Source organism: Sphaerulina musiva, assembly GCF_000320565.1.
Source record: "Sphaerulina musiva SO2202 unplaced genomic scaffold SEPMUscaffold_3, whole genome shotgun sequence".
Taxonomy (NCBI): Eukaryota; Fungi; Ascomycota; class Dothideomycetes; order Mycosphaerellales; family Mycosphaerellaceae; genus Sphaerulina; species Sphaerulina musiva.
The window spans coordinates 239069-264211 of record NW_016017385.1 but is presented as its reverse complement, the minus strand read 5'-3'; the positions used below and the strand labels follow the sequence as shown (position 1 = coordinate 264211).

Genomic DNA, 25143 nt, shown 5'->3' with positions numbered 1-25143 from the left:
AAACTTATCGATTTGACGGTGTTTTTTCTTTTTACATTTTACACTGCTGGTAGATTGCGTCGAATCTGGCGTCGCTCGTTCTGGAAAGACTATGTATAGCACATCTTTCTGCCCTGTTTTCACACTCCAGATATGTAGACAGATTGCTTCTTAGGCCACATATGATTGTACCTAGAGAAGCACTTCCATCGATCGTCCTCACGCTGCGGCAGGACACTCCAGTAGCCCTACTCTACAACTCCTTGCTGGAATCTATTCTCCTACCGTGAACAGTACAAGTATACCTCATTCCATCACTTCAGGGGAAAAAAAGAACGACTCGAAAAGTCCAAAGATTGTCCATCACGTCCGAAGACAGTTTATGTAGGTAGTTCCATCTAAAATCTCCTCTGGAATGCCATCTAGTGCGTAGCCAAGATCTCTAATAATATCGTCGACATCTTCAGTTCCTACGGAAAGCCGTACAAGATTCTTTCGAGCAAAAGAAATCAGCTATACTTCTTTTTCTCTCAAATGTACAAAAAGAAAGAACAAAGAAATGACTTCCTTCAGTGATGTCAACATTAATACGATCAGCTTCAGTCATGATCGTATACGTAGAACTCCAAGGGTAAGTCGCTATAGTCTTGCAGTCCCCGATACTGTTAATATCCCGCCTAGTCAGTCAGCAACTTATATCGAAACCAATCTCCTTTACGTCGTCTGTGTGAAAATCAAAACGAAAATAAAAAAACCACTCACGTGGTCAGAACCGATATCAGACTTAAAGCATCTACAAAAGTTGTGAGATTTAATCGGGAGGGAGTCCTAGTAATTGATACTCGCTATATATCGTGTTCATCAACAGTATGATATAAACAAAAATAAGGCAAAATTTTTGTTACTCCCTCCTCTCCTTTCCGAAGGAGGGGTAACGAGTTATTCAACTCCCCAAGATATCTGATCCCCTCCATTCTCGTATAAGGTACGCAATCAAGTAAGTCCTCTATAACTCGCAGCGCCTTATAGACCAATTCATTCCTTTACATCTCAGCTTCAACGTCTTAACGCCCAACAATACAGTAAAAGGGTTTTCAAGATCGATTCGACTAATTTCAATCTACGGAGAAGCTATAGCAAAAGCAATATTTCCCGTAAAATAGAATCTTCGCGTAGGAAAAAGGGATTGGTTAGAAGAAGGAGTTTTCGCTGATTTGTAATATATAAGGGGGATTTGGATACGGATTTGGAGTAGTTAAAAGCGGCGTGAATCGATCTTTTTTTGATGTAGTAGGCGATAAGGAAAGAAGAAGAATCAGTAAGAGGGAGAGGATTTTTTGTTTGGTTTATAAAAAGGGTGGTCCCGATGTTTAAGTATAGGGAGTAGGATTTTCTCTTATAATGACTCTGTATACGGTAGTTCTATGACTGCCGAGTCACTTCTTGGTAGCTGAATGAACGACTATGTCTGCTCTGTAGTTGATCATAGGAGACTAGTAATCTCCTGCTCCGAAGGTGTTCGATTCCAAGGGGGAAATAACTAAGGAGAAAGGGTCTTACGAGTTTGACAGGGTAAAATTGAAAAGAAAAATAAAAATAAAAATCTCGTTAGGAATATGATTGGATAGACTGCTTTGAGGGGGAGGGGGTGCGTGTGTATGTATATGTCAGAAATATGGTTGCATGATATTTTTCTTTTTGTCTTTTCCAAGCAGCCAGCCAGCTGGGCAACCAACCTCGTTCTCAGGTGAGATCTTCTTTCTCGTGCTACAGGGTAAATGAATGGATAGGGCTTGAGTTCATTTGTGACCTTTCCCCCCTTTTGCCCCCCTTACCCCCCACCGGAGATGGTCTCACATTGCGAGGGAATGGATTCACCGGGGATTTGCCTAATTCGTCTAACAAAGATGCATTAGTCATGTCGGTCTGTAAAGGGTAAGTCATGATCTATCCATGATGCTCTTAGTTTTCTCTTTTTGTTTTTTGTTGTTTGTGAGGAAGTAATACGAGACTACCTTTCTACCGACCCAACGGAAAAGTGTTGTTGTTGTTGGCAACTAATCTGCGCTTTGGAAGAACATGTCTCTGGATTGGCTTCTGGAATACTCTCTACATCCCAATGCCGCTGTGCTAGTTGGTGGGATTTTTTTCGCAGTAATCTGCATCTCATGGATTTTCAACAGAAAGCAGGTTTATGCGCCTGGGGTTCCGATTTATGGTGGTTCAGACGATGCATCGCTCAAGAAGAATCGGATGAGATTCGTGCATGACAGCAAGAGTATGTTGCTGGAGGGATATTGGCAGGTCAGTAAAAAACGTCTTCCTCTCCCCGTGTGCTTGCGTGAACATATCAAGTTTGAGTTTTTTCCTACTTACATTAATGGCAGAATAATCGTGGACCATTTTACGTTCCTAGCAAACTTGGGGAACGCTTGATGCTGCCGAATAAATATCTCGAAGATTTGAAGTCTGCCCCTGTGCACGAGGTGGACTTTGTGGCGACTTTCATCGAGGTGAGAAGATGATGCTTATATATATCTGGTTGATTATGCTAATGAGAGCTGCTTGCTACTAGATGTTTGAAGGCAAATATACTACAATGGGTAGTCGATCGACTCTTCATCCGCGTGTTGTTCGCGGTCAGCTCAATCGCAATTTGTGTAAGCCTTGGAATTGAGACATATGTTCAATGTTTACTCTGACAATGGAGTGATGGTTAGGGACGGTGATGAGTGAGGTTGAAGAAGAGATCAGTGATGCATTCAACGATTCTTGGCCTGCATGTGACGGTATGAAATTCTTACAATCTGCTCTCTGATCGTTTTGTACCGTCTAACCCGCCCGACTCCTGAACAGACTGGACCGAAGTAGACGTAAACGATCGAATCGTCCAGATAGTTGCTCGTGTATCCAGCCGAATGTTTGGAGGCACAACCCTCAGTCGAAACAAAGAATGGGTACAGGCCTCAATCAACTTCGCCACGGATGGATTCATCGGAGCACAAGCACTCAAAGCCTACCCCGAGATCCTCAAGCCCATTGCAGCACGATTCATTCCCGCCATCCAACAAATCAAAAAACACTACGAAGCAGCCGAAAAAGCCGCAATTCCACTCCTGAACCAACGCGAAAAAACCGGAGAAGCCGCTCCAGATTTACTCTATTGGATGGCCCAAGACGCCAAAGACTCCTCAGAAAAAGACAAAAAATTCCTCGCTGGAATTCTCCTCAAAGTGAGCTTCGCAGCCATCCACACCAGCGCCGCCGCTCCCACCCAACTCCTCTACGACTTGTGTGCCATGCCCGAATACATCGAACCGCTGCGCGAAGAAATCAGAAAAAATACTTCAGAGGAAAGTTTGATGACGCGCAAAAATTACGAGGGGTTGACGAAACTCGATAGCATTATGAAGGAAAGTCAACGCCATAATCCCCTTTTGCTGATTACTTTCGAGAGAGTTATAACGAAAAATTATACTCTTTCCGACGGCTTTGTTATTCCTGCACATACTACCATTGGAATCCCCACACACGCTATCTCCATGGATCCCGAAATCATCTCCAATCCCGAAAAATTCGACGGGTTCCGTTTCGCTCAATCCTCCACATCATCCACCACCAACAACAACCTTCCCGATGACAAAACCCCCTCCAATCTCTACGCGGCCGCTCGTCCCACGAGTATGGCTTTTGGCTATGGACGACATGCTTGCCCAGGGAGATTTTTCGCTGCGGCGGAAATTAAAGCGATTATGGTGTTTTTGTTGAAGAATTTTGAATTTAAATTTCCGGAGGGGAAGGGAGAGAGGCCGGTGAGTTTGATTTTTGAGACGCAGAATTTGCCGAATCCCGAGGGAAGGGTTTTGTTTCGGAGGAGGAGGGATGGGGAGTGATTGATGGAGGGGGAGGAAAGGGGGCGATGGGGGGGTAATTTGGGGAGGGAGGATGAAGGGGGGAGAGAGAAGGGTTTTTGTTTGGTAGGTGTTTTTTGTAGAGAGAGAAAATAGAAAAAAGGAGTGTGAAAAGCTATATTTTCGGTAACAGCAGAGTATCCCTTAGTAAACATTCCATCTGTTCACTTCGAAGAGACAACGAAACATCCACTCCCCAATCCGTCCACGCCCCGCCTCCCGTCTCCGCCGCAGAAGACCCCAATCGTGAAGGAGGAGAAGGAGGAGCCTCTTTAACAAGTACCATACCATCCAAACTCGGCATAACCCCCTCCGCATAACGAATATCCGCACCACAACCAAAATCCACCTCATAAATCCCCGCTCGCCCCCAAGTCGTCACAAGAATATGCCGTTGCCCGAGAAACGCCTGCCAAATCCGTTGCGGAGATTGCTCATAAGCCACACTGTGCAAATGAGCAGCGAGATTCTCTCTCCGGGTAATAATAGAGAGAATTTGGCGAATTCGTTGCGCGATGAGAGGGAGATTTTGCGGTGCGGAAACTTCTGATCCGGTCAGGGAGATGGCGGTCATCATGGTCGGGGAAGCTATAAAAGTGCGATCGAGGCCGAGGGCGGAACGTAAACCGAGTGTGAGATCGCAGTGCACGGGTTGGGTGTCTTGATGAAGATTTCGAGCTCGCGTGATGCAGGACCAGATGTGTGCGAGAAGGGCATCGTGGCGACTGATTCGGAGGTTTCCTGATGTTGCGGTTGGATTCGCATCAGACCAGAGTTTCTCGATTTGGTCTCGAGTGAAATGAATGGTGTAGGTAGATACGGGGGCTTTGGCATCCCATTCCGTCCATGGCATGGCATTGCCTGCGGGCTTGATGGGCTGATCGACCAGGGCCGCGGGAGGTTTGCCTGGAGGTGCCCACCAATCGTAACGGTGGAGAGGTAGATTTTCCACGCACTTCATCGTGGCATGGTCTGGCTCTGGTTCATTGATGTTACCTGCAGCCATACTATCCAGGAGCTGCGGGTCGAAAATAGGATTCGGTTTGGGCAGCTCCATCATCCCTTGCAGAACGGAACGACTGATACTAGCCCAGTCCTGGACAAATACCGTCAAAGCGGAGATATCTGCGACGGGATGGGCAATCTTAGCCGCCAATACGAATCCACCGCACGATAATTCACAAAACTGAATCGCCATTATCGGAGGTAATACTCCGTCTGTCCCAGAGGCTGTAGGTTGCAGAGCATGCGCAACATCACCAGGAGGCACAAAGGGCTGAAGGCTATACTCCTGGCGATTCCACAGAGGTTTCGTGCTCACTCTCGTCAAGGGATGGAGCTCATCCAGGCTTGCAGAGCTGCTTGCTGCTACAAATTCCACGCCGGCGTCATCTGGGCGACCGAATTGCACATATACCCGACCGAAGCGGCGGGCGTGAGCGGGAAAGGCTTTGACTTCGTCTGGCAAAGGAGTGGAGTCGCCAATGGTATCGATGGCTCGCAGACGGCCGCAGAATTGTGGATAGGCATCGAGAGCGATACTGAGTGTTTCTTTCAAGTGGTCTACCAGTGAAGTTGGAGATTGTAGGTGAGGTTTCTCAAAGAGCCAACCTATTCACACGGGGGTGTTCTTAGCGATTATTACTTTGCAGTCTAGGAGTTGCTGCTTACAAGCGTTGGTGAGGGCAAAGTTGGCAGTAGTAGCGTCAAGCAAAGACAAAGCGACGGTACGCTCGCCGCTGGATGGGGACTTTGCAAATACTCGCTCTCGTCGATGGATGTCCACCAGGTGCGGTGAAGTTGCCATGTTTGATGCTGGGGACGTATCACTGCCAAGTGAACGTTGAACGTTGAACGACAAGGAGGACGTTGGCTGTGGGAGAATGATTAGTAACTACCTTATTCATCGGCATAGCGACGACGACGTCGTCGGTCACATGATGCCGACTTTTGTCTGCTATTCTCAAAAAAGAAAAAAAAAAAAAAAAGGGGGACGCGCTGTACGGGTGACTACAAGGGGTGCCGGGCCGAAAGTCAGTAACCCCTGAAGCATCAAGGAGTCGATTCGCAGATTCTCCCCTTTAGGCCACTGACCGGGCTGATTGCTTACCTCATTCACGAACAATGTATGTACCCGAGACGATGACAGCGAGAGTTGCTAGCAGAACAGCAAACTCAACCGAGAAAACTCATGCTAGCAACATCGAAAAGCATGAAGCTAGAGCTCGCCGCAATCCTGGTCAGCACAGTCAACATATCATTCGAAAAAGCAACTTGCCTATACTGACAAATTCCGTCTCACAGACATTGACCCTAAGTCTCTATCGACTCTGGGTCTGGTATAAACACCCTCTACGAAAAATCCCCGGCCCCCTATCCGCCTCATTCAGCAATACCCTCTACTCCTGGAATTTCATGCGCGGTCGCCAACCCTACCGGCAACTCGAATTGCACGAAAAATACGGCTCAATCGTTCGTGTAGCGCCCAACGAAGTCAGTTTCAGTTCCGCTCGATCCTGGTTGGAAATCTACGGCCCACGAAAAGGGATCGGAACATTCATCAAAAGCGAATTTTACGATGGAGGGAATTTCGCTGCGGAAGCGCTGTCTATTGTGAGTGAACGCGATCCGAAAAAACATGCGGAGATGCGGAAATATCTTGCGAGTGCGTTTTCGGATCGATCGTTGAAGGCGCAGGAACCTTTGATTGCTCATTCGGTGGATTTATTTGTTAAGAAATTGGGAGAGGCGGGGCAGGGGAATCGAGGGACGAATATGGTTATGTGGTACAATTTGATGACGTTCGATATCATTGGAAGTCTCGCTTTCGGTCAGGATTTTGGTGGAGTGGAATCTGGAACCGAGCACTTTTGGGTGGCTATCGTTTCCAAGAGTTTGCGACTTGGTGCTCTTGCGGACTTTTTTCGTCGATTTCCTATGTTGTCGACGATTGTTCAGACGGTGTTTTCGAGTTTTATCGATAAGTTGATGGTTGAGAATCGCAAGCATCAACAGTACACAATGGATCTGGTGCAAAGGTACGCGAGGGGGGGGAAAAAAGGGGGCGATGGGAAATTGCGACTTTCAGCTGATTCTGTGCTAGACGTCTCGCAACACATTCGGATCGACACGACTTTCTCACCAAAATCATCGAAGCACGCCAGGAGGCCGACATTTCCGAAGCCCAAATCGCCGCTCACTCTTCCGATTTCGTGTATGTAAATGCCGTCACAGAAGATTTCACATTAGAAGAAAAGAAAAGTTGAAAAAAGAAAAAAGGCTAACTCCATACAGCATCGCAGGAAGTGAAACGACAGCAACTGCACTATCCTGCATGACATATTATCTCCTCAAAAACCCTTCAATCATGGCGAGACTCCAGGAAGAAGTCCGATCTGCATTTTCTCGATACGAAGAAATTGATTCTGCGAGCACTATACCACTCAAGTACTTGAAAGCCGTAGCTCAAGAGGCGATGCGGATTTATCCACCTCTACCATTTGCTTTGCCGCGAGTCGTACCGGAGCCTGGTTGTCACGTTGATGGTCAATTCTTGCCAGGCGGCGTACGTATTCCATTATTTTCCCCCCACCCATGTCTTCTTCGTCGATGGTATTTTTTTCCACTGACAGAGTGTGTATGCACATATCTCTTACAGACTGTCGTTTCCACCAGCACATTCGCAGCAAGTATGTCTTCTGCGAATTTCGATCGGCCTTGGGAGTTTATCCCTGAGCGTTGGCTGGAGAAGAGCGAGGGCACCGATGCTCTTGAGGCCAGTCAACCATTTTCCTACGGTAGTCGAGCATGTCTCGGCCGAAGGTACGTGTATTCCACAGTAGTAGCTATTGTCTTCTGAGAAAGGAATAAGAAAAGAAAAACGCTGACCAGGAATATATTCCATTGCAGTCTTGGATGGACGGAACTTATGACCACCATGGCAAAGATGATTTATACGTATGATTTGGAACTCGTCGATCAGGAATTGGATTGGCATGGAGAGTCTCGTATGCACACCGTTTGGGAGAAGCCAGCGCTTATGGTCAAAGTCTCTCCAAGGAGTACCTAGCTAAGATATTTTTTTTTTCGTCGACTTTTCTGTATGCAGCAGAGACTTCGTGAGGGCTGCAAGAAGATAGGTGGGATGCCTCAAGATTACTGCTTATAGACGAAACTCTCTCTTCTTCTCGACTATCTACTCATTGGACCTCCCCAGTCACACGCTGTTTTTCTTTCTCTTTTTTCGGAATCATGCAGCTGCTCTTTTACGAAAACAAAGCTCATATGTATGGTCAGGAGCAGCCATAATCTCCATCCATGCTCCCAGAGGACGGCTTTTGCTATAGCCCTCACACAACTTGATATCGTACGTGCTGAGTATCTCGGCCAAAACCACTTTCAGCTCTGCGGCAGCGTAGAATCGACCGGGACAGGCGTGTCTTCCATGTCCTAAGAGGAATAAATGATCATGGTCAGTATGCTGGCTATATATATATATGAACTTCAAAGAGAGAGAGAGAGAGGGATAGTAAACATTCAGAAACTCACCAAAACTCAAAGCCTCTTCATTGACGCTCACAAATTGATATTTCTCTTCCCCCTCCGCCAGCCGCAAATTGTAAAATCTCAGTCCGTCAAATTCATTCGGGTTTTTCCAAATCTTGGGATCCATACTGACACACGCGGGCAAAGTTGCCAAAGATGTGCCTGTCGGGACAATAACTCCATTCGACAACTTAATAGGCTGAAGAGCTTTTCGATTCGCCGAGACCATTCCAGGAGGATTCATCCTTTGAACTTCCCGCATAAAACTATCCATTTTCTTCAACTGGAACAGAGTTTTTTTATTCAAATTCTCGCCAGCTTTGAGATTTTTCAAAGCCTCTTGTAGCTCTTCTCGCAGAATCGGGATGTATTCGGGGTGTTGTGCGAGAGCACATAGTGTATGAGCGAGTTGTCCACCAGTTGTATGTGTTGCTGCGACATTCATGACAATGTGCTCGTTGGCTTGAAATGGCAAGTCTCCGCCTCTTCCGTTGGAGTTGTCGATTAACCATTGTATCATATCAGAGGGTTTTTTGGAGCCTGGATTATTCTTTGCGTGCTCCATTCGCTCTTTGAGAATAGGCTTCAACATCTCTCCCACTCGACGTCGACATTGCTGGATTCGTCTTGTTTGAGGCACGAAGAATCGCATAATTGCCCACGACCAGGAGGGATACTTGTACATCACGGCGGCGCCCACGAAAGAGTCGAATGTCGAATTAATGGCCATGTCGATCCTATTTTTTTCATCAGTCAATCAAAACGATGCTCTCGCCGTTGATATTTTTTTTTCGGCGCTTTTTTATATTTACCATTCTTGGTTTCGTGACAGTGGTAGTCCTACGAATACCCGGCTCGATACAAAGGCTATGATTCGAACGGATAGTGCATATAATGGTGCTTTCACCCAACCTTCTGCATCCATTGTCTCGTTTTCAATGCACTCCTCGAGGGCATATTTTACTTCTTCTTGCATGATTGGGATGACGGAATCCAGGCCTCGTGTCAAGTTTGATTTTACGGATTGTATCATTGCCTCGCTGTTGGATGCCACGGATGTATATCGTCCCAAGAAACGATCGGACATTTCTTTTCTGAAACTGATGGCTTCCTCGGGGTAGGCTTTGAGGTCGTCCAGCATGTTTGTCGGTACAATTACCATGGGCTTGTTCGAAGTCGGGATTTTGAACAAGCTTCGAGGATGCTAAGTTTCATATCCATCAGACCCAAGCTTTGTACGTTTTCTGTTTTTTTTTCCTTTTTTTCAGGGAGGGAAAGAGAAAGAAACGAAAAATTCACACCTTGGTATACCCCTCTTGCAGAATTTCCATAAAGTCCTCAGACTCATTCGTCAAGAGCGGAACATCAACATCGAAGCCCTTTGGTTTCTTCAAAAACCAGTACAGGGCTAGAAATGGCAACGTGAGCAAACCCAATACTGGGCCTAAAGTGATCCCGGAAAAGAAGAAGGAGAAGCGTTCGCTCATGAGAAGAGCCTGGGGTGCCATGTCGTCCATGGATGATTAGAAACGACAGTAGCAAAGACACTCCTTGAATTCGATTCGACTATATCAAAATTTTGGTCCTCTCGTTAGTGCCATGTCAACCGATAGGCGACGGTTGGGTCGTCCAGGGGGTAGAAATACGTTTTACCGAAATAGGAGGTTGATACACTAGCGGAACCCTTCTAATTTGAGCCGATTCCGAGGGGGGCATGGAGAGAAAAAAGAGTGAAAAAGAGGGACACAGAGAGAGAGCGAGAAAGGTAGCAGGCGATATTGCAACTCGATACCGCTCATGTAGCACGACGTGACTCTTTCGATACTTTGATATAATCTCCCCTTATCTCGTGACCTCTTGAATGCATTCTGGAAAGGGAGATACATCGTGTCGACTAGTTGACATAGAGATCAAGAGTTGAAACGGGCGAGAGACAGTAAATTTTGAGATAACAAATCACTTCAAGCAGCGACCTCAGATCATTGTGACCCAGCCCACCAGTCGTAGCCAAACTTGTCTTCTGCGCTTCCAAATCTTTCGCAAACAACCTCTGCTTCATATTACGCCAATCCACACTCTTCCACTGCTTGCCCTCGCGATCCACAAACACGGCATCCGTCTCAGGACGCTCAATATATACGACTGTGAGTTTCACTTTGCCCGCCTCGGCTAGAAAAGGGGTAACGCGGTGTAACGACGATCTCAGAACATTGTCCGATCAGAACTCGACAGAGTCTCCAATGTTGCATACCATACACCCTTCTCTCGCTTGAATGTACATCTACGACTCTTTTCTCGGGTTGTTAGATTTGAAGTCCTGATAGGTCGGAAAATACTATGGAGAGGCTACGAATATCAGTGTGGGGCACGTGGCCGACTGTATGGCCTTAGATTTTGACTTTATAAGGAAGATATTTGAGTAGATCGAGCGCGGTAGGGGAAACTTGGCCTTTGCGGTGGTGAGCAGCGAAGTTCTTGTTTAGGTCCAGATGGAGAGATTGAGACAAGCTTTTTCGAGAATTGTATGGCCGATATCTCCCAGACTCTCATTCATGGCTTCAATTCTGCTGGAAGACGCTGGGTCCATTGACAAGTCGCGCACGAGGGGCACAGGAGAGAGCATATTCGAAGAGCATACAAGGCATCGTTTTTTGCCCGCTGCAGATCCTGTCTGATTTTCCGCTGGCTTGTGTTTGAATGTAGTCGCGTTAGTCTGGCTACACACACACACATATACATCTGACATGGATGAGAAGAAACTGAGGGTGGTACCCCATAGCAATCGGATCCGCATCGATATGGTCCTCATCCCTTTCTCATATGCTCTTTTCCTCTTATGGCTGATTGGAGAATTCATGAGCAACGGACGTGATCAATTCAATCTGGCGGGCTACTTCTCGGGTCGGAGATCGCGAACATACAACTTAGAAGAAGCCCAAGTCCTTGGACGCGCGAAACAGTTGATCGTGGGTGGACTCGTCTCCGCTCAAAAGTTTGCCGATCGAGATGGTAGTGAGGCCTGCATCGTACCCCTTTTCTGATGCACCAACCGGAGCGGTCGATTATTCGACGCTTTTCTCGAAAGGGGCTGTCATGTCAGATCGTTGGTGGTGAGAGCGTGACGGGGTTGGGGGAATCTAGCTTTATCGGTACACAATGTTGCAAAAGGGCGATATAGCGTCCGAGTCGACAGAGTTCTCCTATAGAGTTTGAGTAGGTATCCCGGACTTCTTCCAACTCGTCGTGAGCCGTATGGACTGAGGTTGAATTAAGGTTTCTCGTCGGTCGTGCTACGCTCGGAGTCTTACCTAGAGAGGAAAGCATCGAGTAAAAATTGCCAGTTTAGGAAAGTCGTGAGACATCCAACGAGCGTTGGTCAACGATGGCTAATGTCCTTGTTTTATCGCTGGAATCGTTGCTCCAGAGCCGCTGCTGTTCGTCACTCTGCATCCACAACGACATGGTCTTCCTCCAAACTATGTCTGCCATGCCGTTGCAGCTCATTTTGTTGGTTCCCATTGTTGGTATACTCGCATGTACATTCATCTGGTATACAGCAAAGCCGAAGCCAATACCAGGAATTCCCTACAATCCAGCTTCTGCGGACCGCCTCCTGGGAGACATCCCCGACTCGCTCGCGCATCTTGCAGAAACATCCGAGCTATGGTCCTTTTTCGAGCAGAGATGTCGGGAGCTGGGCTCGCCCATTATCCAAGTCTTCATGCGACCATTCTCCAAGCCATGGGTGATTCTGGTCGACTGCCGCGAGTAAGCAGGAGAGCAGCAGCAATGCCTTCCTTGCAAGAGAAATGGCAAGTAAGCTCACACGCTTTGGTGATAGATCCCACGATATTATGACCCAGAGAGGCCGAGAGTTTGATCGATCCGGGTTCATGAAGAAAATGTTCGCTCCGATTTTTCCCAAGAATCAGATCTGTATGCCCACACATGATCAATGGCGCTACAATCGACTCCTGATGAGGGAGCTCATGTCTCCTCCTTTTCTGGACGGGGTGGCCGCGCCGCTGATTCATAGTACCACCCTTGATCTCATAAGCGTGTAAGTGGAAACTGATCATCGATAATAATATATCAATATATATATATCGAATAGGGGCTTCAGTAACAGTTGCCAAAAGATGGCGTCACAAGGCAAGACTAGCCCGAGGACATGCCTTTGAAGCCAGCAGAGACGTCCAATTCGCCACTCTAGATACCATTTGCAGTGTAGCATTTGGTGCACGAGTGGGCATCACTACTTCCCAGGAAGACAATCTTAACAAACTCACTCAACTCGACCTTCCAGATTCTCTTGACCATGTTGCTTCAATTCCCGAGACAACGCTTCCGGAGGCTTGGGGTGCTTTACTAGCCACCGTAACCAGTGGCGAGATTGCGATGAATTCTCCACTGGGGAGTTGGCATCTTGGTGAGAACTCCCACGCACGACACAAAAATTACAGGTCGATATATCCAGACCATATTCATGTCCATGCTGACAAAAACATGCCCCAGCGTTCGCCATCAAATTCTACCCTCGTCTACGTCGTGCCTTTGCCTTTCGCAACAAACTAATCAACGATGGACTCCACCATGCTCGACAACGTGTTTCCCACACCAACCCGCAAGACGAAGAAGTCCCCGAAGTCAAATGTGCCGCCGAATGGGTCGTCGAGCGAGCCAGCAAGCTCGCCGAAAAAGACGGAGAAGGAAAAAAAAACCTTCCCGACCATCAAGTCCTCTTCGACGAACTCGCCGGATTCCTCCAAGCAGGTTTCGATACGACCTCATCGACAATTCACTGGGGATTGAAATACTTAACTGGCTACCAAAATGTGCAACAGAAACTTCGGACAAGTCTCTTGGATGCTTTTTGCGAGGCTCGCCAGGCCGGAAGACAACCCACTGCGAAGGAAATTTGTAAAACGAGTATTCCATACTTGGATGCTTTTATTGAGGAATCTCTGCGCCATTCTTGCGTGATTTCTGTTAATATGCGCGTGGCAATTCGGGATGCTGATGTTCTTGGATATGTCGTTCCCAGGGGGACTGACGTTTATATGCTGGTAAGTGTGCGTACACGTATATCTATGTATCTTTCTGGCAATATATTTCAGGGGGGAGGGAGGGGGGTTTTCATACACCTTACACCTTACGCCGATGATGATGATGATGATGATTTAACACTACCTACAGACCAACGGACCAAGTATCCTACGTCCCGCCATGCCAATCGACGAAAATAAACGTAGCCATTCAAGTCGAGAATACAAATCTTCTGCGGATAGTTGGAATTCGGAAAATCTGGATCAGTACAAGTATGTTTTTTTCTGTTTCTCTCTCGATTAGCAAAAAAAGAACAGCCTCTTTTGCTTTGCTTTCTTGTCACTGACATCGAGACTTGTTTATTGACGTGTGATAAATAGCCCCGATCGATGGTTAATCGAAGAGGAAGAGGGAGAAAATGGCGGTAAAGTTGTCAAATTCAATTCCCGAGCTGCTCCCATGCAGAATTTCGGTAGTGGTGTGCGGGCTTGTTATGGTACGTTTCATTTCAACCCCCCTTTTCCCAGAAAGGCTGTGTCATGATTTTCTTGTCTTTTTTCTTTTTGAGTGAAAATGCAAACTGGCACTTTTACTTCTTCCGCTGATACCCACATCTAGGCAAAAAATTGGCGTATCAAAATTTACGCATCATTTACGTGTTGATTGTGTGGAATTTTATTTTGGATCCTCTTCCTGAGGCACTTGAGGAGTGGAAGGCGACGGATGGGATGACACATCTTCCTCAGCATGTGAGATTGATTCTTCGTGAGGTTTAGAGAGAGACAGGGGGGAGAGAGAGTGTGAGAGAGAGTACACATGGCAGCAAGAATAGAGGAGAATGAACACATACGGGGGGAGCACGTCTTCTTTTTTTTTTTTGATTTATAACACTACTACCTACATACATACACACAAATGCTATCTAGGTATCTAGCTTTCCGCTGCTACTACTGCTTGCTGCCGGCCACATTCATTCATTCATTCAGTCCAAAGGGGTGAGCCAAGCCCTGAATCGCCTCTTCTTCTGTGTTTCCACATAGTATGTATGAATGTGTTCGGGACCAGCTGCTAGACTAGTTTGGTCTTCGAATCTGCCATCTCATTTGAGTACTGCAGCAGACGTACGGAGAAACAGAAAAACCTCCACTCACGATTCTCCTTCTTTCGCATTCCCCAGCACTAATACCCTGATCCCCTTGGTCCCGTCCTCTGGCGTCGGCACAAATCGATCATATACCATTTCCACGTCCCGCTTCGTCGTTTCGAACAATCGCAAACTGGAGCCCATGCGTCGAATCAATAATCCGAGGGCCATGTAGAGCTCGGCATATGCGAGACTATTGCAAAGTATGAGTTAGTTGCTCGGTTTGCAAGTTGCTCGAGTTACAATGGAATTCGAGTAGGAAGAAGGAGAAGACGAAGAAGAAAACGAAGACGAAGAAGAAGACGAAGATGAAGTAGAAAGAAAAGAAAAAAAAAACTCACTTGATCCCAATACACTGTCTCGAACCCCTCGAAAACGCCAAAAGATACCCATCAAGACCATGATGTTTCTTCCCCGTCTTCTCATCCAACCAGCGTTCCGGCCGAAACACCGTCGGATCCGGAAACAGCTCCGGATGCATATGAATCAACGACGCAGACATGCCCACGGGCGTGCCCGCAGGGAATTCCCACTGCACAGCACGTCCCGTCTTGAGGTCGCGAGTGGTGCAACGCAGAGGACCGACGGGGTTGATGCGTTGGAGGCGTGTGCTGACTCCGTAAGAGAGGCGGAGACCTTCGCTGACGACGCCGCTGAGATAGGGGAGTTGTTCGAGGGTGCTCCAGGAGACTCGTTGCGTGGGATCGGGAATGGCTTCGGCGAGCTCGGATTGTAGTTTGGCCAGGAGGAGAGGGTTTTCGAGGAGATAGAAGATTGTTGCGCTCAGTCCCCACGCTGTAGTCTCTGTTCCGGCTCCGATGACAATCTGGCCTTCTTGCCAGAGTCTCTCGAGTCGCTTTTCCTGCGCTGGGAGGTCTCCTGTGAGCAATTCGTGGAAAATGGTGCGACTCGGTCCAGTGGTTTTGATTTCCTCCATCTGATCTGTCGCAAGACGATCTTGTGTCTTTCGAATCTGTTGCCGGATGTCCTCTTGGAAGCGTACATATATCGCTGCCTCGGGATTCATACGGGTGACGATTGATTCTGGTAGCTTGTTCATTAGGAAAATGAGCCACGGGAATTGTTTGAACCAGGGTCCCATATCCGTCCCAGCGATGATGGCGCGGTGAAAATTGGGCTGGAATGACGGGGAGCCCAGGAAGTCGTAGCTTTTCGCAAAGGCATACTCCATCACCACATCGGTAGTCATGCAGCTGAAGGCATCGTTCAAAGCCACCGGCTTGCCGGAGCCTGCATGTGTTCGCAATTGAGAGATGAGCTTCTCTATGGCAGTGTGCACAATCGGTTCGAGCTGGGTGACGGAGGCTTTGGAGAAGAACCGATTGAGGGCACCACGGCGTAGACGGTGAAGGTCATGTCCTGGAGTCCCAAAGACGCTGTCGGGAATGCCGAATTGGCCACTGTAGTAGGGATATTTATCCCTTCGCTTGCCACCTCCAGCGTACAGCTCATCAATGAAAGATGGCTCATTGACATGGATTTCCTCGGGACTGATTCGTACCACTGGCCCATATTTCTCGTGCATGCGCTGGATCTCGAATGTGTATTTCCCGCGCTGGATCGCATCGTAGTAGAACTCGTACCAGACTGTGATGGCGGCGATCTTCGGTCCAGGGTATTTGGACAGTGGGTGGAAGAAGAGTCGATAAGTCGCGAGGCCTGCCAAGTAGAGCACAGCGACGGCGCTGACGGCCAGTATGGGATGGGACAGTATCTGCTGTAACAGCTCTTGAACGACGCTACCACCCATCGTGGCCAATGAAAGGGATGGTAGTCACTAGAGGGTAAGTTGTTGGCAAAGGTGTAGACGAAGAATAAAGCCGTCGAACGTAGTTTGCTGACATTTCCTTGCGTGGGAGAGAATCTGCCGGCCACCAGCCCAAACCGGCATGGCAGGGGTATTCGGCTCTCTTCCTAGCCAGGCACGCCCGAGAATCTAGTCAGGCCATCTGTACTCTCATAGCTCTCTGCGTGTCTGGTCGCAGGGGGAAAGGGGTAAGGGGGGAATGGATGAGTAAGAATTCGCATTTTTCAGCAAAGGATTTGCTACTCGGGCCAGGCCACAGGTCTACTGTCACATGCGAGAGAGAAGCATACGCTTTGCAGTTAGTGAGTACTTGCACTTCTGCTTCTATTGCACGTGACAACCGGCCTGCAGGCACTCTTCTACCTACGTACTATAGGTATTCAGCAGGCCATCTAGGTGTATCAAGGCTGCCAAACTTACTCGTCTACTCTCAGCTGTCTGCTCTCCCTATACACACGCTTAACGCGATTGCCCGTCAAATCCTGAAGCAATATGGGCTATGTCAGTGCGTCGATATTTTCTACCAATCTAAATGTGTTCCCTGGGAGACATTAGTTAGAAAAGTTGCAACATCCAGGTTCGTACCACCACTGCACAATGCCTGTAGTACCGCAACAAAATGCTCCTGCAGATCTACGACGGTCTCGTGGTCATATCGTTTCCGATCGTATCCGAAATGAACAGAAATCGCATCTCCTCGCTGCACAATATGAACGGTAATCCTCTCTCCTTTCTCGTCTCGATTCATTGGCTGGCTGCCCGTCCCAAGCAGCTGTAGCTCTCTCGCATCCCACAAGCCCGCGTCGACGGGCATGTCGAGAAGCACTAAACACACAGGGAAGCCTCGTTCCGTATGGCCGGCCAACCTAGGGACGTGTTGTCGGAATTGGGGGTACGTCCATTGCCACTCGTTCACGGCATGATATGTCCGCTGTAATTCCATCATGGTCATTGAAAGCGAAGCACCTGGTGAGAACTTGAATAGCAATGGACATCTTCCATTGAATGATCCGACGATGCGGTCGACATTTGGAAAGTCTAGTGCGCGACCCAGCACACTGAGTTCAGTGCCCACGATCGAAGAGCCTGTGCGAGCCGCAAGCACTAGTGTGCAAGCCGTATAGATAACGTTTGCAGGCGAGACGCCGTTGGTGCGTGCAAAGGTGTCCAAAGATGCCTTGGAAATGCCCGGCACTTCTTTCCGTAAGGTATGCCCATCTTCCTGGTCCAGACTCGTAGCGACGAATGTGGATAGCGATTGGGGAGGTAGCTTCAGTAAGCGCACTTCCTTTGCGTAAGGATGTACATACTCTCGCCAATAAGTGTTGATAGCATCTTGATCCCGAGTAGCTCGTGTGGCCAGTCTCCGAGCGAGAGGCAGAAAGCCGGGAGCTGGCGACAAGTCTCGATCTGCGTCTTCTAGGAGAGCCTCCAGGTCACGCAGCACGATTCCCAAAGACTATGCATCGCTATACGTGTGGTGCATCATCCAATTTATATGCGTGATCTCTCCAGGGACGTAGAAAATCCAGAAATCGGGCATGTTTGGCGACGTAGGACGCTCTTGCGCACGCAGTCGAGTCCAGAGAGCATCGCGGGTGGATATGAGCTGGACTTGTTCCACATTATCGGCAGAAAATTCTGACCATTTATACGAGGGACTATCACAGATCGTTTGTAAGCCGGAGGCGAGGTCCAGCTTCGCTCGGTAGATATCATAGCGCTGGAACAGCTTCTCTCAGGCTCGGCGTAAGCAAGTTGGTGTGGGAGCAAGCTTGTCGCCGGCAGTCGTCCGCCTGGTCAAAGAGCAGAAAATATAATTGGCGTCCATATGAGCCTGAGTCTGCCGTAGCAACTCCATCTGGTGCGTTGTAAGTGGCGCGCTGGACGAGTCACCTTCTTCTTCCTCCTCTTTCGATGACTGAGACTGGATCAGAAACCCTGCCATAGCCGCAAAAGTGTCCAGTTCAAAGATCTTGGGCAGTGGTAAACGGAAATCCTCGTGTCGCAGACGTGACATGGGCTTTACAGCAGCGAGAGAGTTGCCACCCAAGGCACTGAAAGAAGATGCCGCGTTAATCTGGCTCGTAGGCTGTGCAAAAACAGCAGTGAAGCCTTTAACTAGCGATCGCCACGCTAGAGAATTGGTCAACGAGGAGGATGTCTCGACCGAGGTAGCTGCGGTCGAAGGCATAGCGGATAGCAGGGCTTTGGCATCGACTTTTCCATTTGCCGTGAGCGGGAATCCGTGAACGGCGAAGACCAGGTCTAGTACCACGAAGGCGTCGCATGAAACAACGAGATGTTCGCGCAGCTGGGCGACATCTACATCCGCGGGTGTCACGAACCCGACCAGTTGCTTGGTCGTGGGCGAGACGCATGCAGCAGCTTGTTGCACAGCATGGAATGAGCGTAGCGCAGGCTTGACCCGGGAAGAGATCAAGTCAGCAGAGCCCCTTTCCAGGCAGGTGAATCACACCGTAGAACGACCACACCACTGACATCGGTTTCTAGGTTGACCAAACATCCACGGTTTTTGACAATGCGGTCTATACGCGCCACAAAGCTCAGGCTGTCATCAGCGTTGCGACGCGCCAAGTCGCCAGTTCGATAGTGGCGGACACCGTCACGAAAGAAGAACTTCTCTGGCGTGCGCTGCTCATCGTTGAGATAGCCCACCGCAAGGCAGGGCCCGCGAATGCAAATCTCGCCCTGTTAAACACTATGTTCGATTTCATCGTCCACCAAGATGATCTCGACGCCCGAGACTAACTCGCCTAGCACGATCGGTCCACCGGGTTGCATTACCTTTGCCTTAGGGTCAGCACAGTTCGTTGGCGGGGAGAGTGATCGGAACATACGGTGCTGGAGACGGCTGTTGTGCCTTCTATGGGCCTATAACAATTATACACCTTTCTCGTCGGCGTGGTCGACCTCTGCACGAGAATGTCGCTGGGGGCCTCTCCGCCCATATAGATACCTGTGACGCGATCAAACTGCGGAATGGGCGTCAGACTAGCCAGAGTCGAAGGCGTCACCACCAGCGTCGTGCAAGTACCCGCCACATCAATCACATCACTCGGCGTGGCCATGGCGAGGGTGCCGCCGTGGCAGATGGTGGAGAAGATCAGACCAGCGCAACCGTCAAAAGCGACAGAGAAGAACAAGAGCACTCTTTCGGAAGGACGGACTCGCATCGCGCCCGGAAAGTCCTGACAGATGAGGTGAGCGGCGCTGCCATGCGAGACCATGACGTCCTTGGGGTTACCCGTAGTCCCGCTGGCGAAGATGATATAGATGAGGTCCTCCATACGCATTTGCCCCCGGACGGTGGACAGACACGGCACATAATTGGTAGCCTCCCGCTTGCTCGACGACGTCCACGCGCGCGACTGTTGACGCCAACAATGCACTGCCCACAGCGCGCAACGCAGTCAGGATCCTCGCCGGACTCCATGCAATCACATCGATGGGGCAATAACATGCGCCTGTCCTCAGAATGCCAAGCATGCTTACCAGCATGTCCAAGCCTATGGTCGTGAGCAGCGGGACTTTATCACGAGGTTGCACCCCTGTGCGCGCAGTCGGACCGCTCTGCGTATCGAGGCATTTCGAAGCTGACCGTACGAGACACTCTTCCCGTCGAACGTGGCCGCGATGCCAGAAGGATCGCGCAGTGCGGCCTGGTCGAACAGATCTACGACGGTGATGTTCTTGGATGACATGATTACTCTCGTGTCTGCCGATAGGATACGCTCTATGCTCTGCTTCTCAGGGTGAACTCCTTGAAGAGTAGGGCGGCGCTTCCCCGATGATGCTGCAGCACGAGGGACAGGAACAAGAGTGCGCCGGCACTGGCTACAAATGATCTGATTGCGATCGTCTACGGAAGCGTGGTGCTGCAGCAGGCTCGAATCGACTGCGGAGGGCGGACAATAGCGAAAGCGGACTGCCATTGAAATAAGGTAACTCAGCGAGGGAGGCCGGATGGCGGTGTCGGTGAGGGAAGTTGGAAAGTCGTCGATGCGGGAGCCATTATCCGCTCGCGAAGCAACACGGACATACCCTCGGTCGCAACCATCACAATGAGTTCCCCTGTCCGGTATAGGAGGTAGTAGTATAGCTCCGGAAGAGGCACGAATCCGAAGTGTGTTTAGGAGGTTTGTTGTTATTAGTGTGTCCACGCGGCCCGATTCCCGATCAGCGGGACGAGCCCCCGCCCCCCACCCCTCCGAAAACACTTTAACCACTGCACTCCCTCACTTGCTCTCACACGCCCTAATCAGTTCCTTTTACTTGCTCGGTCAGACAACCCCACAAATGTGGCATCAAGTTGTAGCCCGCCATCTCATCATGACCCAACACAGTCGCATCCCACGAGCCAGCGTAGAGGACGGTAGCCTGGACGTCGACTCCGAGATGACAGTAGTTAGTAGCCGACGAGTGCTGACCAAATCACATTATATCCCCCTGGAAGCGAAAGATATTTTCAATGAGATGATAGAAAAGGGGCTCTGCGTCCATGATATTTCGGAACGTGGGTGTGATGGATGGGTATAATATGTACTTACGCCGAACAACTCTCGGCTACCAATACGTGCTCGCACAGTGCTCCTAGAAAATCAACTTTCTACCCGGCTGGAGCAGACGGTAGACGATCTTGGCGACTGTCTCCAGGTCGGTGACGGAGTATCGCACCTGAATGCACAAGATCGTATCGACACTGTTGCTTACTATCCTATGCTGCTGCTCCAACACCGTCTCGTTCTCCAGAGCGGCGTGCACAGGCATATAGATGTCGCTCAGAGACGGAAACTCGGCCAGCTTGTCCTACAATGTCTTGACGAGAATTCTCTTTGAGGGAATTCTAGAATTTCTTTTACTCTTGCAGCCTTAGGCAAAACTCTCCAGCCGATCGATATTTTTGTCCCCCTTGCAACATCTAGATTTCCGTAAATTGCGTACCCGATCCCGATAAACCGTCCCGTCCCGTCCCAAAACATCACCATCATCATCATCAACAACAACAACCAACTACCTACCCAACAACATCTCCCATCTCCCCTCCCCTCCCATTCCCTTCCCATCAACATGTCCTCCTCCCCCTCCCAAGCCCTCGCAACAATCACCCCCCTCCCCTTCACCACCGGCCTCCAAATCTACCAGACCTCCATTCTGCCCGCAATTCTATCCGCGCAACACGAAGTCATTCTGATTACCTGTTTCTGGTCCACGGCGAGCGAGACACTTGCTCGTCTTCGTGAGACTTTACTGCAGTTGAGTGAGAAAAGTCATGCTTTACAACAACAACAACAGAAGAAGAAGAAGGGGAAGGAACAACAAAAGAAAATAAAAGTCCGAATCGGTTTCTCCTCGTCTTCAGTTTGGCAGAAATTAACTCATACTTCTTCGAAGCAAGGGAAAGTTTATTCTGGTGAGGAGGTTTTTGGGAAAAGGGGATTGTTGTCACCATCATCATCGTCATTATCGTCATCATCATCATCATCAGAAAAAGAGGAAAAAGAAAAAGAATTGTGGCGCGGTTTAGATTTAGAAATCAAGAGTATTTTCTTCTTACCGTTTAGTGTATGGCATCCGAAATTTGTCATTGTGGATCGCAAAGAGGTGTGGTTGCCGAGTTGTAATGTTTCGTGGGAAGAATGGTTTGAAGGAGGGGTGAGGGTGCAAGGGGAAGGGGTGGTGAGGAAGTTTGTGGAGTTTTGGGAGGAGAATTGGAGGAGTGAGGGGGATGGGGGAGGAGAAGAAGAAGAAGAGGAAGGAGAAGGAGAAGAAGAAGAAGGAGAAGAAGAAGAAGAAGAAGAAGAAGAAGAAGAAGAACCAGACCAAGACCAGGAAGACCAAGAAGACCAAGAAGATTTCCACCACCACAACTCCCCTAGCACAACAACAACAACCCTCCCAAACATACCCTACAAATTCCTCCCCTCCCCACACCACCGCAACCCACACTTCCACCTCTTTCCCTGGCAACCCCCCTCTCCAGCCCCTCCAACCCCTCTCAACCTCGAACTCCTCCACCTCTTCACCACCGCGCACAAAAGCATCTACATCCAAACGCCCAATCTCACCTGTGCACCCGTGCTCGACGCACTCTGGGGAGCAGCGGTCGAGCGGGGCGTGCAAGTGACGATTGTGACGAGTGAGAGATTGATGAGGGTGGAACAACTCGTGACGGCGGGGAGGACGACGGGGTGGTGTGTGAGGGGGTTGGTGAAGAAGTATCAGAGGGCGGTGCTGGAGCGGGAGCGGCGAATGGGGGATTTGGAAGCGGGGAGAGGGGGAACAATGGGCTCGCTACGCGTGTCGTATTATGAACCACGTTCAGGAGCAGCGGCAAAGGCAAAGACAGGCGGCGATGCGGAGCCCGTGCAGTCTCATCTCAAACTCACCGTGGTGGACGAGGAAGCCATCGTCTTCGGCAGTGGAAATATGGATCGTGCATCCTGGTACACAAGTCAAGAGCTAGGTGTAGCTTTTTACTCCCATGAGCTAGTCACACAGGTGATGCAGAGCCTACAATCCGCGCTGGAGGGCCGCACAAAGCTAGTCTACGACAGCAGCACTCAAAGCTAAACCTGTCCGTGTTCGTCGTCGGTAGTCTCCGAGGCACTGCCGCCATCACCCTCATCGTGAACCATACCAGTGAGAGGGTCCGTCTCAGCCGCGACTACTCCCGCACGATCCTTTTTATACTTTCTCAAATGCGAAGCGACGCTCAATACGAGAACGCTGAGTCCATGGACAAGAGTGCTTCCAAGAACGATGAATGAGACTACCGGCCAAATGGTCTCGATTGCTTTTTGTCGATCGGTCAAAGGAGGCGAGTACTCTGGTGGGTGACTATCTGGCGTGCTGGTCCCCGTTTCCAGCACAGCTCGCCCTTCCACGGCCAGGAAGAGAGCACCGAGTCCCATAGGCCCAAAGTGTCCACAGAAGAGTGCTTCTCGAATCGTTCTAATGTCGGGAATGAATCGGTAGGTGGCGAGCACGACTGGAATCCGTCTGAACAGCAAGACGAGAACCAGAAATCCGAGTAACCGCGGAACAGTGATCCAGGGTGTCAAGATCTTATCGTGGTAGGATTGGAAGGGCAATATCGTGCCGACATAGACAAACATGCTCGAGTTGAGAAGCAGGTCGATGATATGGGGCAGATGTGCTTCTTTGGTCTTCTTTGCAAACCAGCCGTCTCTAGCAAAGCCGTATCCCGCACCGAATGCCACGAGGAAGTCATCCGAGTCCAAAGTCGATCCTACGCCAACGCAAAAGATGGCAAGGAGGAGATAGAAGACGGTGAAACCGGCCTTGTCGATGTAGTTTCTCGCATCGCTGAAGCGTAGAACCCAATTGAAAGTCACGCCAATGACCAGTCCGATGAAGATACCGAACGTGCATTGCCATAGAATAGTGATGAGAAACCAATCCCTGACGGCATCGCCGGTGCTGTGCTGCGTCAAGAAGAACAATCCCATGTAGAGAAAGGGAAAGGAGACGCCATCATTGCAGCCCGACTCGGCGCTCAACATGTCCTTTAGTCTCTTCGGGACGCGTGTCGAGAACTGCGAGTTGGACAGGATACTTGCTGCCAGGACGGGATCCGTGGGGGTTAGACATGCCGAGATGACCAAAGCCGTTGACCAGTCGATTTGAAAAATGTATTTGGCGAAGATGGCGCAGATGCCCCATCCAAAAGCCATCACGGGTCCCAGTAACATGGCAACGGATCTCCAGTGGCGACTTGCATAGTATTTGGGTAGTTCCACACCAACGGCGAAGACTTGAATGCCTACAATGACTCTCGTGATTTCTTGAACTGTTCCGTCGCCCTGTGGATATCTCTCATATTAGTATGTCTCAAGTTTCCTTTTTTTTCACTTGTCATCACGACACGATCTCGTTTGCCAACTCACCCATCCCCACCCTCCAGCAAATTCACTACCACAGCCCTCGGAGTCGCAAAAGTTCGGCGTGAGCCATTGCAGCACTGCAGGACCAAGAAGAATGCCCACTATGAGCGCAATGGGAGGCTCAGAAAGATGCACTAAGGTAGATAGATATATCATGGCGTGCATGGTCAGTTCCGCATCCCAATTTCGACCTCGTCGTCTTTTCGTCTCGTTGGGCACACATACGGCGATTTCTCAGGAAGTTGGTGAAGAGCACATAGCTGATGAGAAAAGTCGACAAGAGCAAGTACGTGATATGAGGAGGCGTTGCCTCGATTCTGAGGTGGGAAAATGGGAGTATGCATGGTCAGCGATGGCGGGTGGTGTGGGCATGATGGTTTGGTGAGGTCTAGGTAGGTACGCACTGATCCCACACCATTTTGATGCGTGTTCACATGGGGAGAGGGTGAGTCTCGGTCTTGACCTCTTTAGGGAAGATGTTGGGTGGTGGTGGTGGTGGTGGTGGTGTAGGTAGGTGTAGGTATGTGTAGGTGTAGGTGTTGTCGATGTTGATGGATGCAACAGGAAGGTACCAAGTCAGGTATGATCGAAACGTGATGCCGTCACCGCTCTTCGCGCTTCGTGGAAAATTTCATGTTCTCGACACTTCCATCTTTCGATATCCTCTTCACCTCACCTCCTCTATTTTGTGTTCTATTACATGCTCGGAGACCATAATGTGTCTAGAGCAAGCTTCTCACGAGATGCAGCACAAGACATACT

At 49.4% G+C, this 25143-nt stretch overlaps 10 protein-coding genes across 10 annotated transcripts; 4 read left to right on the top strand and 6 right to left on the bottom strand.

Moving 5' to 3' along the window:
* Positions 1-2578: 2578 nt before the first annotated feature.
* On the top strand, positions 2579-3872 carry SEPMUDRAFT_39926 (cytochrome P450; the record flags this gene model as incomplete). Its single annotated transcript, XM_016908764.1, has 3 exons — positions 2579-2639; positions 2700-2768; positions 2836-3872. 3 exons carry the CDS (start codon positions 2579-2581, stop codon positions 3870-3872), a joined length of 1167 nt encoding a protein of 388 aa, XP_016762150.1.
* A 133-nt stretch (positions 3873-4005) lies between these two features.
* SEPMUDRAFT_40022 (uncharacterized protein) lies at positions 4006-5697 on the bottom strand (the record flags this gene model as incomplete). Its single annotated transcript, XM_016908768.1, has 2 exons — positions 4006-5501; positions 5562-5697. 2 exons carry the CDS (start codon positions 5695-5697, stop codon positions 4006-4008), a joined length of 1632 nt encoding a protein of 543 aa, XP_016762149.1.
* A 384-nt stretch (positions 5698-6081) lies between these two features.
* Positions 6082-7959, top strand: SEPMUDRAFT_115320 (cytochrome P450; the record flags this gene model as incomplete). Its single annotated transcript, XM_016901152.1, has 6 exons — positions 6082-6129; positions 6195-6928; positions 6994-7104; positions 7185-7455; positions 7549-7712; positions 7800-7959. The coding sequence occupies 6 exons, from the start codon at positions 6082-6084 to the stop codon at positions 7957-7959; spliced, it is 1488 nt and encodes a 495-aa protein (XP_016762148.1).
* A 180-nt stretch (positions 7960-8139) lies between these two features.
* SEPMUDRAFT_115319 (cytochrome P450) lies at positions 8140-9943 on the bottom strand (the record flags this gene model as incomplete). Its single annotated transcript, XM_016901151.1, has 4 exons — positions 8140-8339; positions 8439-9172; positions 9248-9639; positions 9737-9943. The coding sequence occupies 4 exons, from the start codon at positions 9941-9943 to the stop codon at positions 8140-8142; spliced, it is 1533 nt and encodes a 510-aa protein (XP_016762147.1).
* Positions 9944-11922: 1979 nt separating this feature from the next.
* Positions 11923-14257, top strand: SEPMUDRAFT_40425 (cytochrome P450; the record flags this gene model as incomplete). The annotated part of the gene is made up of 7 exons (XM_016908783.1): positions 11923-12203; positions 12277-12495; positions 12575-12864; positions 12951-13501; positions 13632-13753; positions 13862-13977; positions 14100-14257. The coding sequence occupies 7 exons, from the start codon at positions 11923-11925 to the stop codon at positions 14255-14257; spliced, it is 1737 nt and encodes a 578-aa protein (XP_016762146.1).
* Positions 14258-14463: 206 nt separating this feature from the next.
* On the bottom strand, positions 14464-16396 carry SEPMUDRAFT_115317 (cytochrome P450 oxidoreductase; the record flags this gene model as incomplete). The annotated part of the gene is made up of 3 exons (XM_016901150.1): positions 14464-14572; positions 14633-14818; positions 14967-16396. 3 exons carry the CDS (start codon positions 16394-16396, stop codon positions 14464-14466), a joined length of 1725 nt encoding a protein of 574 aa, XP_016762145.1.
* A 554-nt stretch (positions 16397-16950) lies between these two features.
* SEPMUDRAFT_162248 (acetyl-CoA synthetase-like protein) lies at positions 16951-20178 on the bottom strand (the record flags this gene model as incomplete). Its single annotated transcript, XM_016907990.1, is given in 9 exon segments — positions 16951-17204; positions 17241-17912; positions 17973-18190; positions 18350-18875; positions 18956-19108; positions 19175-19261; positions 19315-19818; positions 19838-20025; positions 20076-20178. The coding sequence occupies 9 exon segments, from the start codon at positions 20176-20178 to the stop codon at positions 16974-16976; spliced, it is 2682 nt and encodes an 893-aa protein (XP_016762144.1). The 3' UTR covers positions 16951-16973.
* An 889-nt stretch (positions 20179-21067) lies between these two features.
* On the bottom strand, positions 21068-21283 carry SEPMUDRAFT_39670 (uncharacterized protein; the record flags this gene model as incomplete). Its single annotated transcript, XM_016908757.1, has 1 exon — positions 21068-21283. A coding segment is annotated over one exon (216 nt), but the record flags the coding sequence as incomplete, so codon positions are not given.
* Positions 21284-21544: 261 nt separating this feature from the next.
* On the top strand, positions 21545-23047 carry SEPMUDRAFT_106404 (phospholipase D/nuclease; the record flags this gene model as incomplete). Its single annotated transcript, XM_016900631.1, has 1 exon — positions 21545-23047. The coding sequence occupies one exon, from the start codon at positions 21545-21547 to the stop codon at positions 23045-23047; it is 1503 nt and encodes a 500-aa protein (XP_016762142.1).
* Positions 22391-24902, bottom strand: SEPMUDRAFT_147876 (Sodium/hydrogen exchanger). The gene is made up of 4 exons (XM_016904572.1): positions 24786-24902; positions 24607-24698; positions 24385-24515; positions 22391-24300 (listed from the first exon to the last, which is right to left on the bottom strand). Exons 1-4 carry the CDS (start codon positions 24797-24799, stop codon positions 23044-23046), a joined length of 1494 nt encoding a protein of 497 aa, XP_016762141.1. The 5' UTR covers positions 24800-24902; the 3' UTR covers positions 22391-23043.
* Positions 24903-25143: the final 241 nt, after the last annotated feature.

Coding starts and splice junctions, on each gene's coding strand:
- SEPMUDRAFT_147876 (XM_016904572.1), bottom strand. Junction 24,516..24,606: donor CAACTTCCTGAGAAATCGCC/GTATGTGTGCCC, acceptor TATCTACCTTAG/TGCATCTTTCTGAGCCTCCC. Junction 24,301..24,384: donor TTGCTGGAGGGTGGGGATGG/GTGAGTTGGCAA, acceptor AGATATCCACAG/GGCGACGGAACAGTTCAAGA.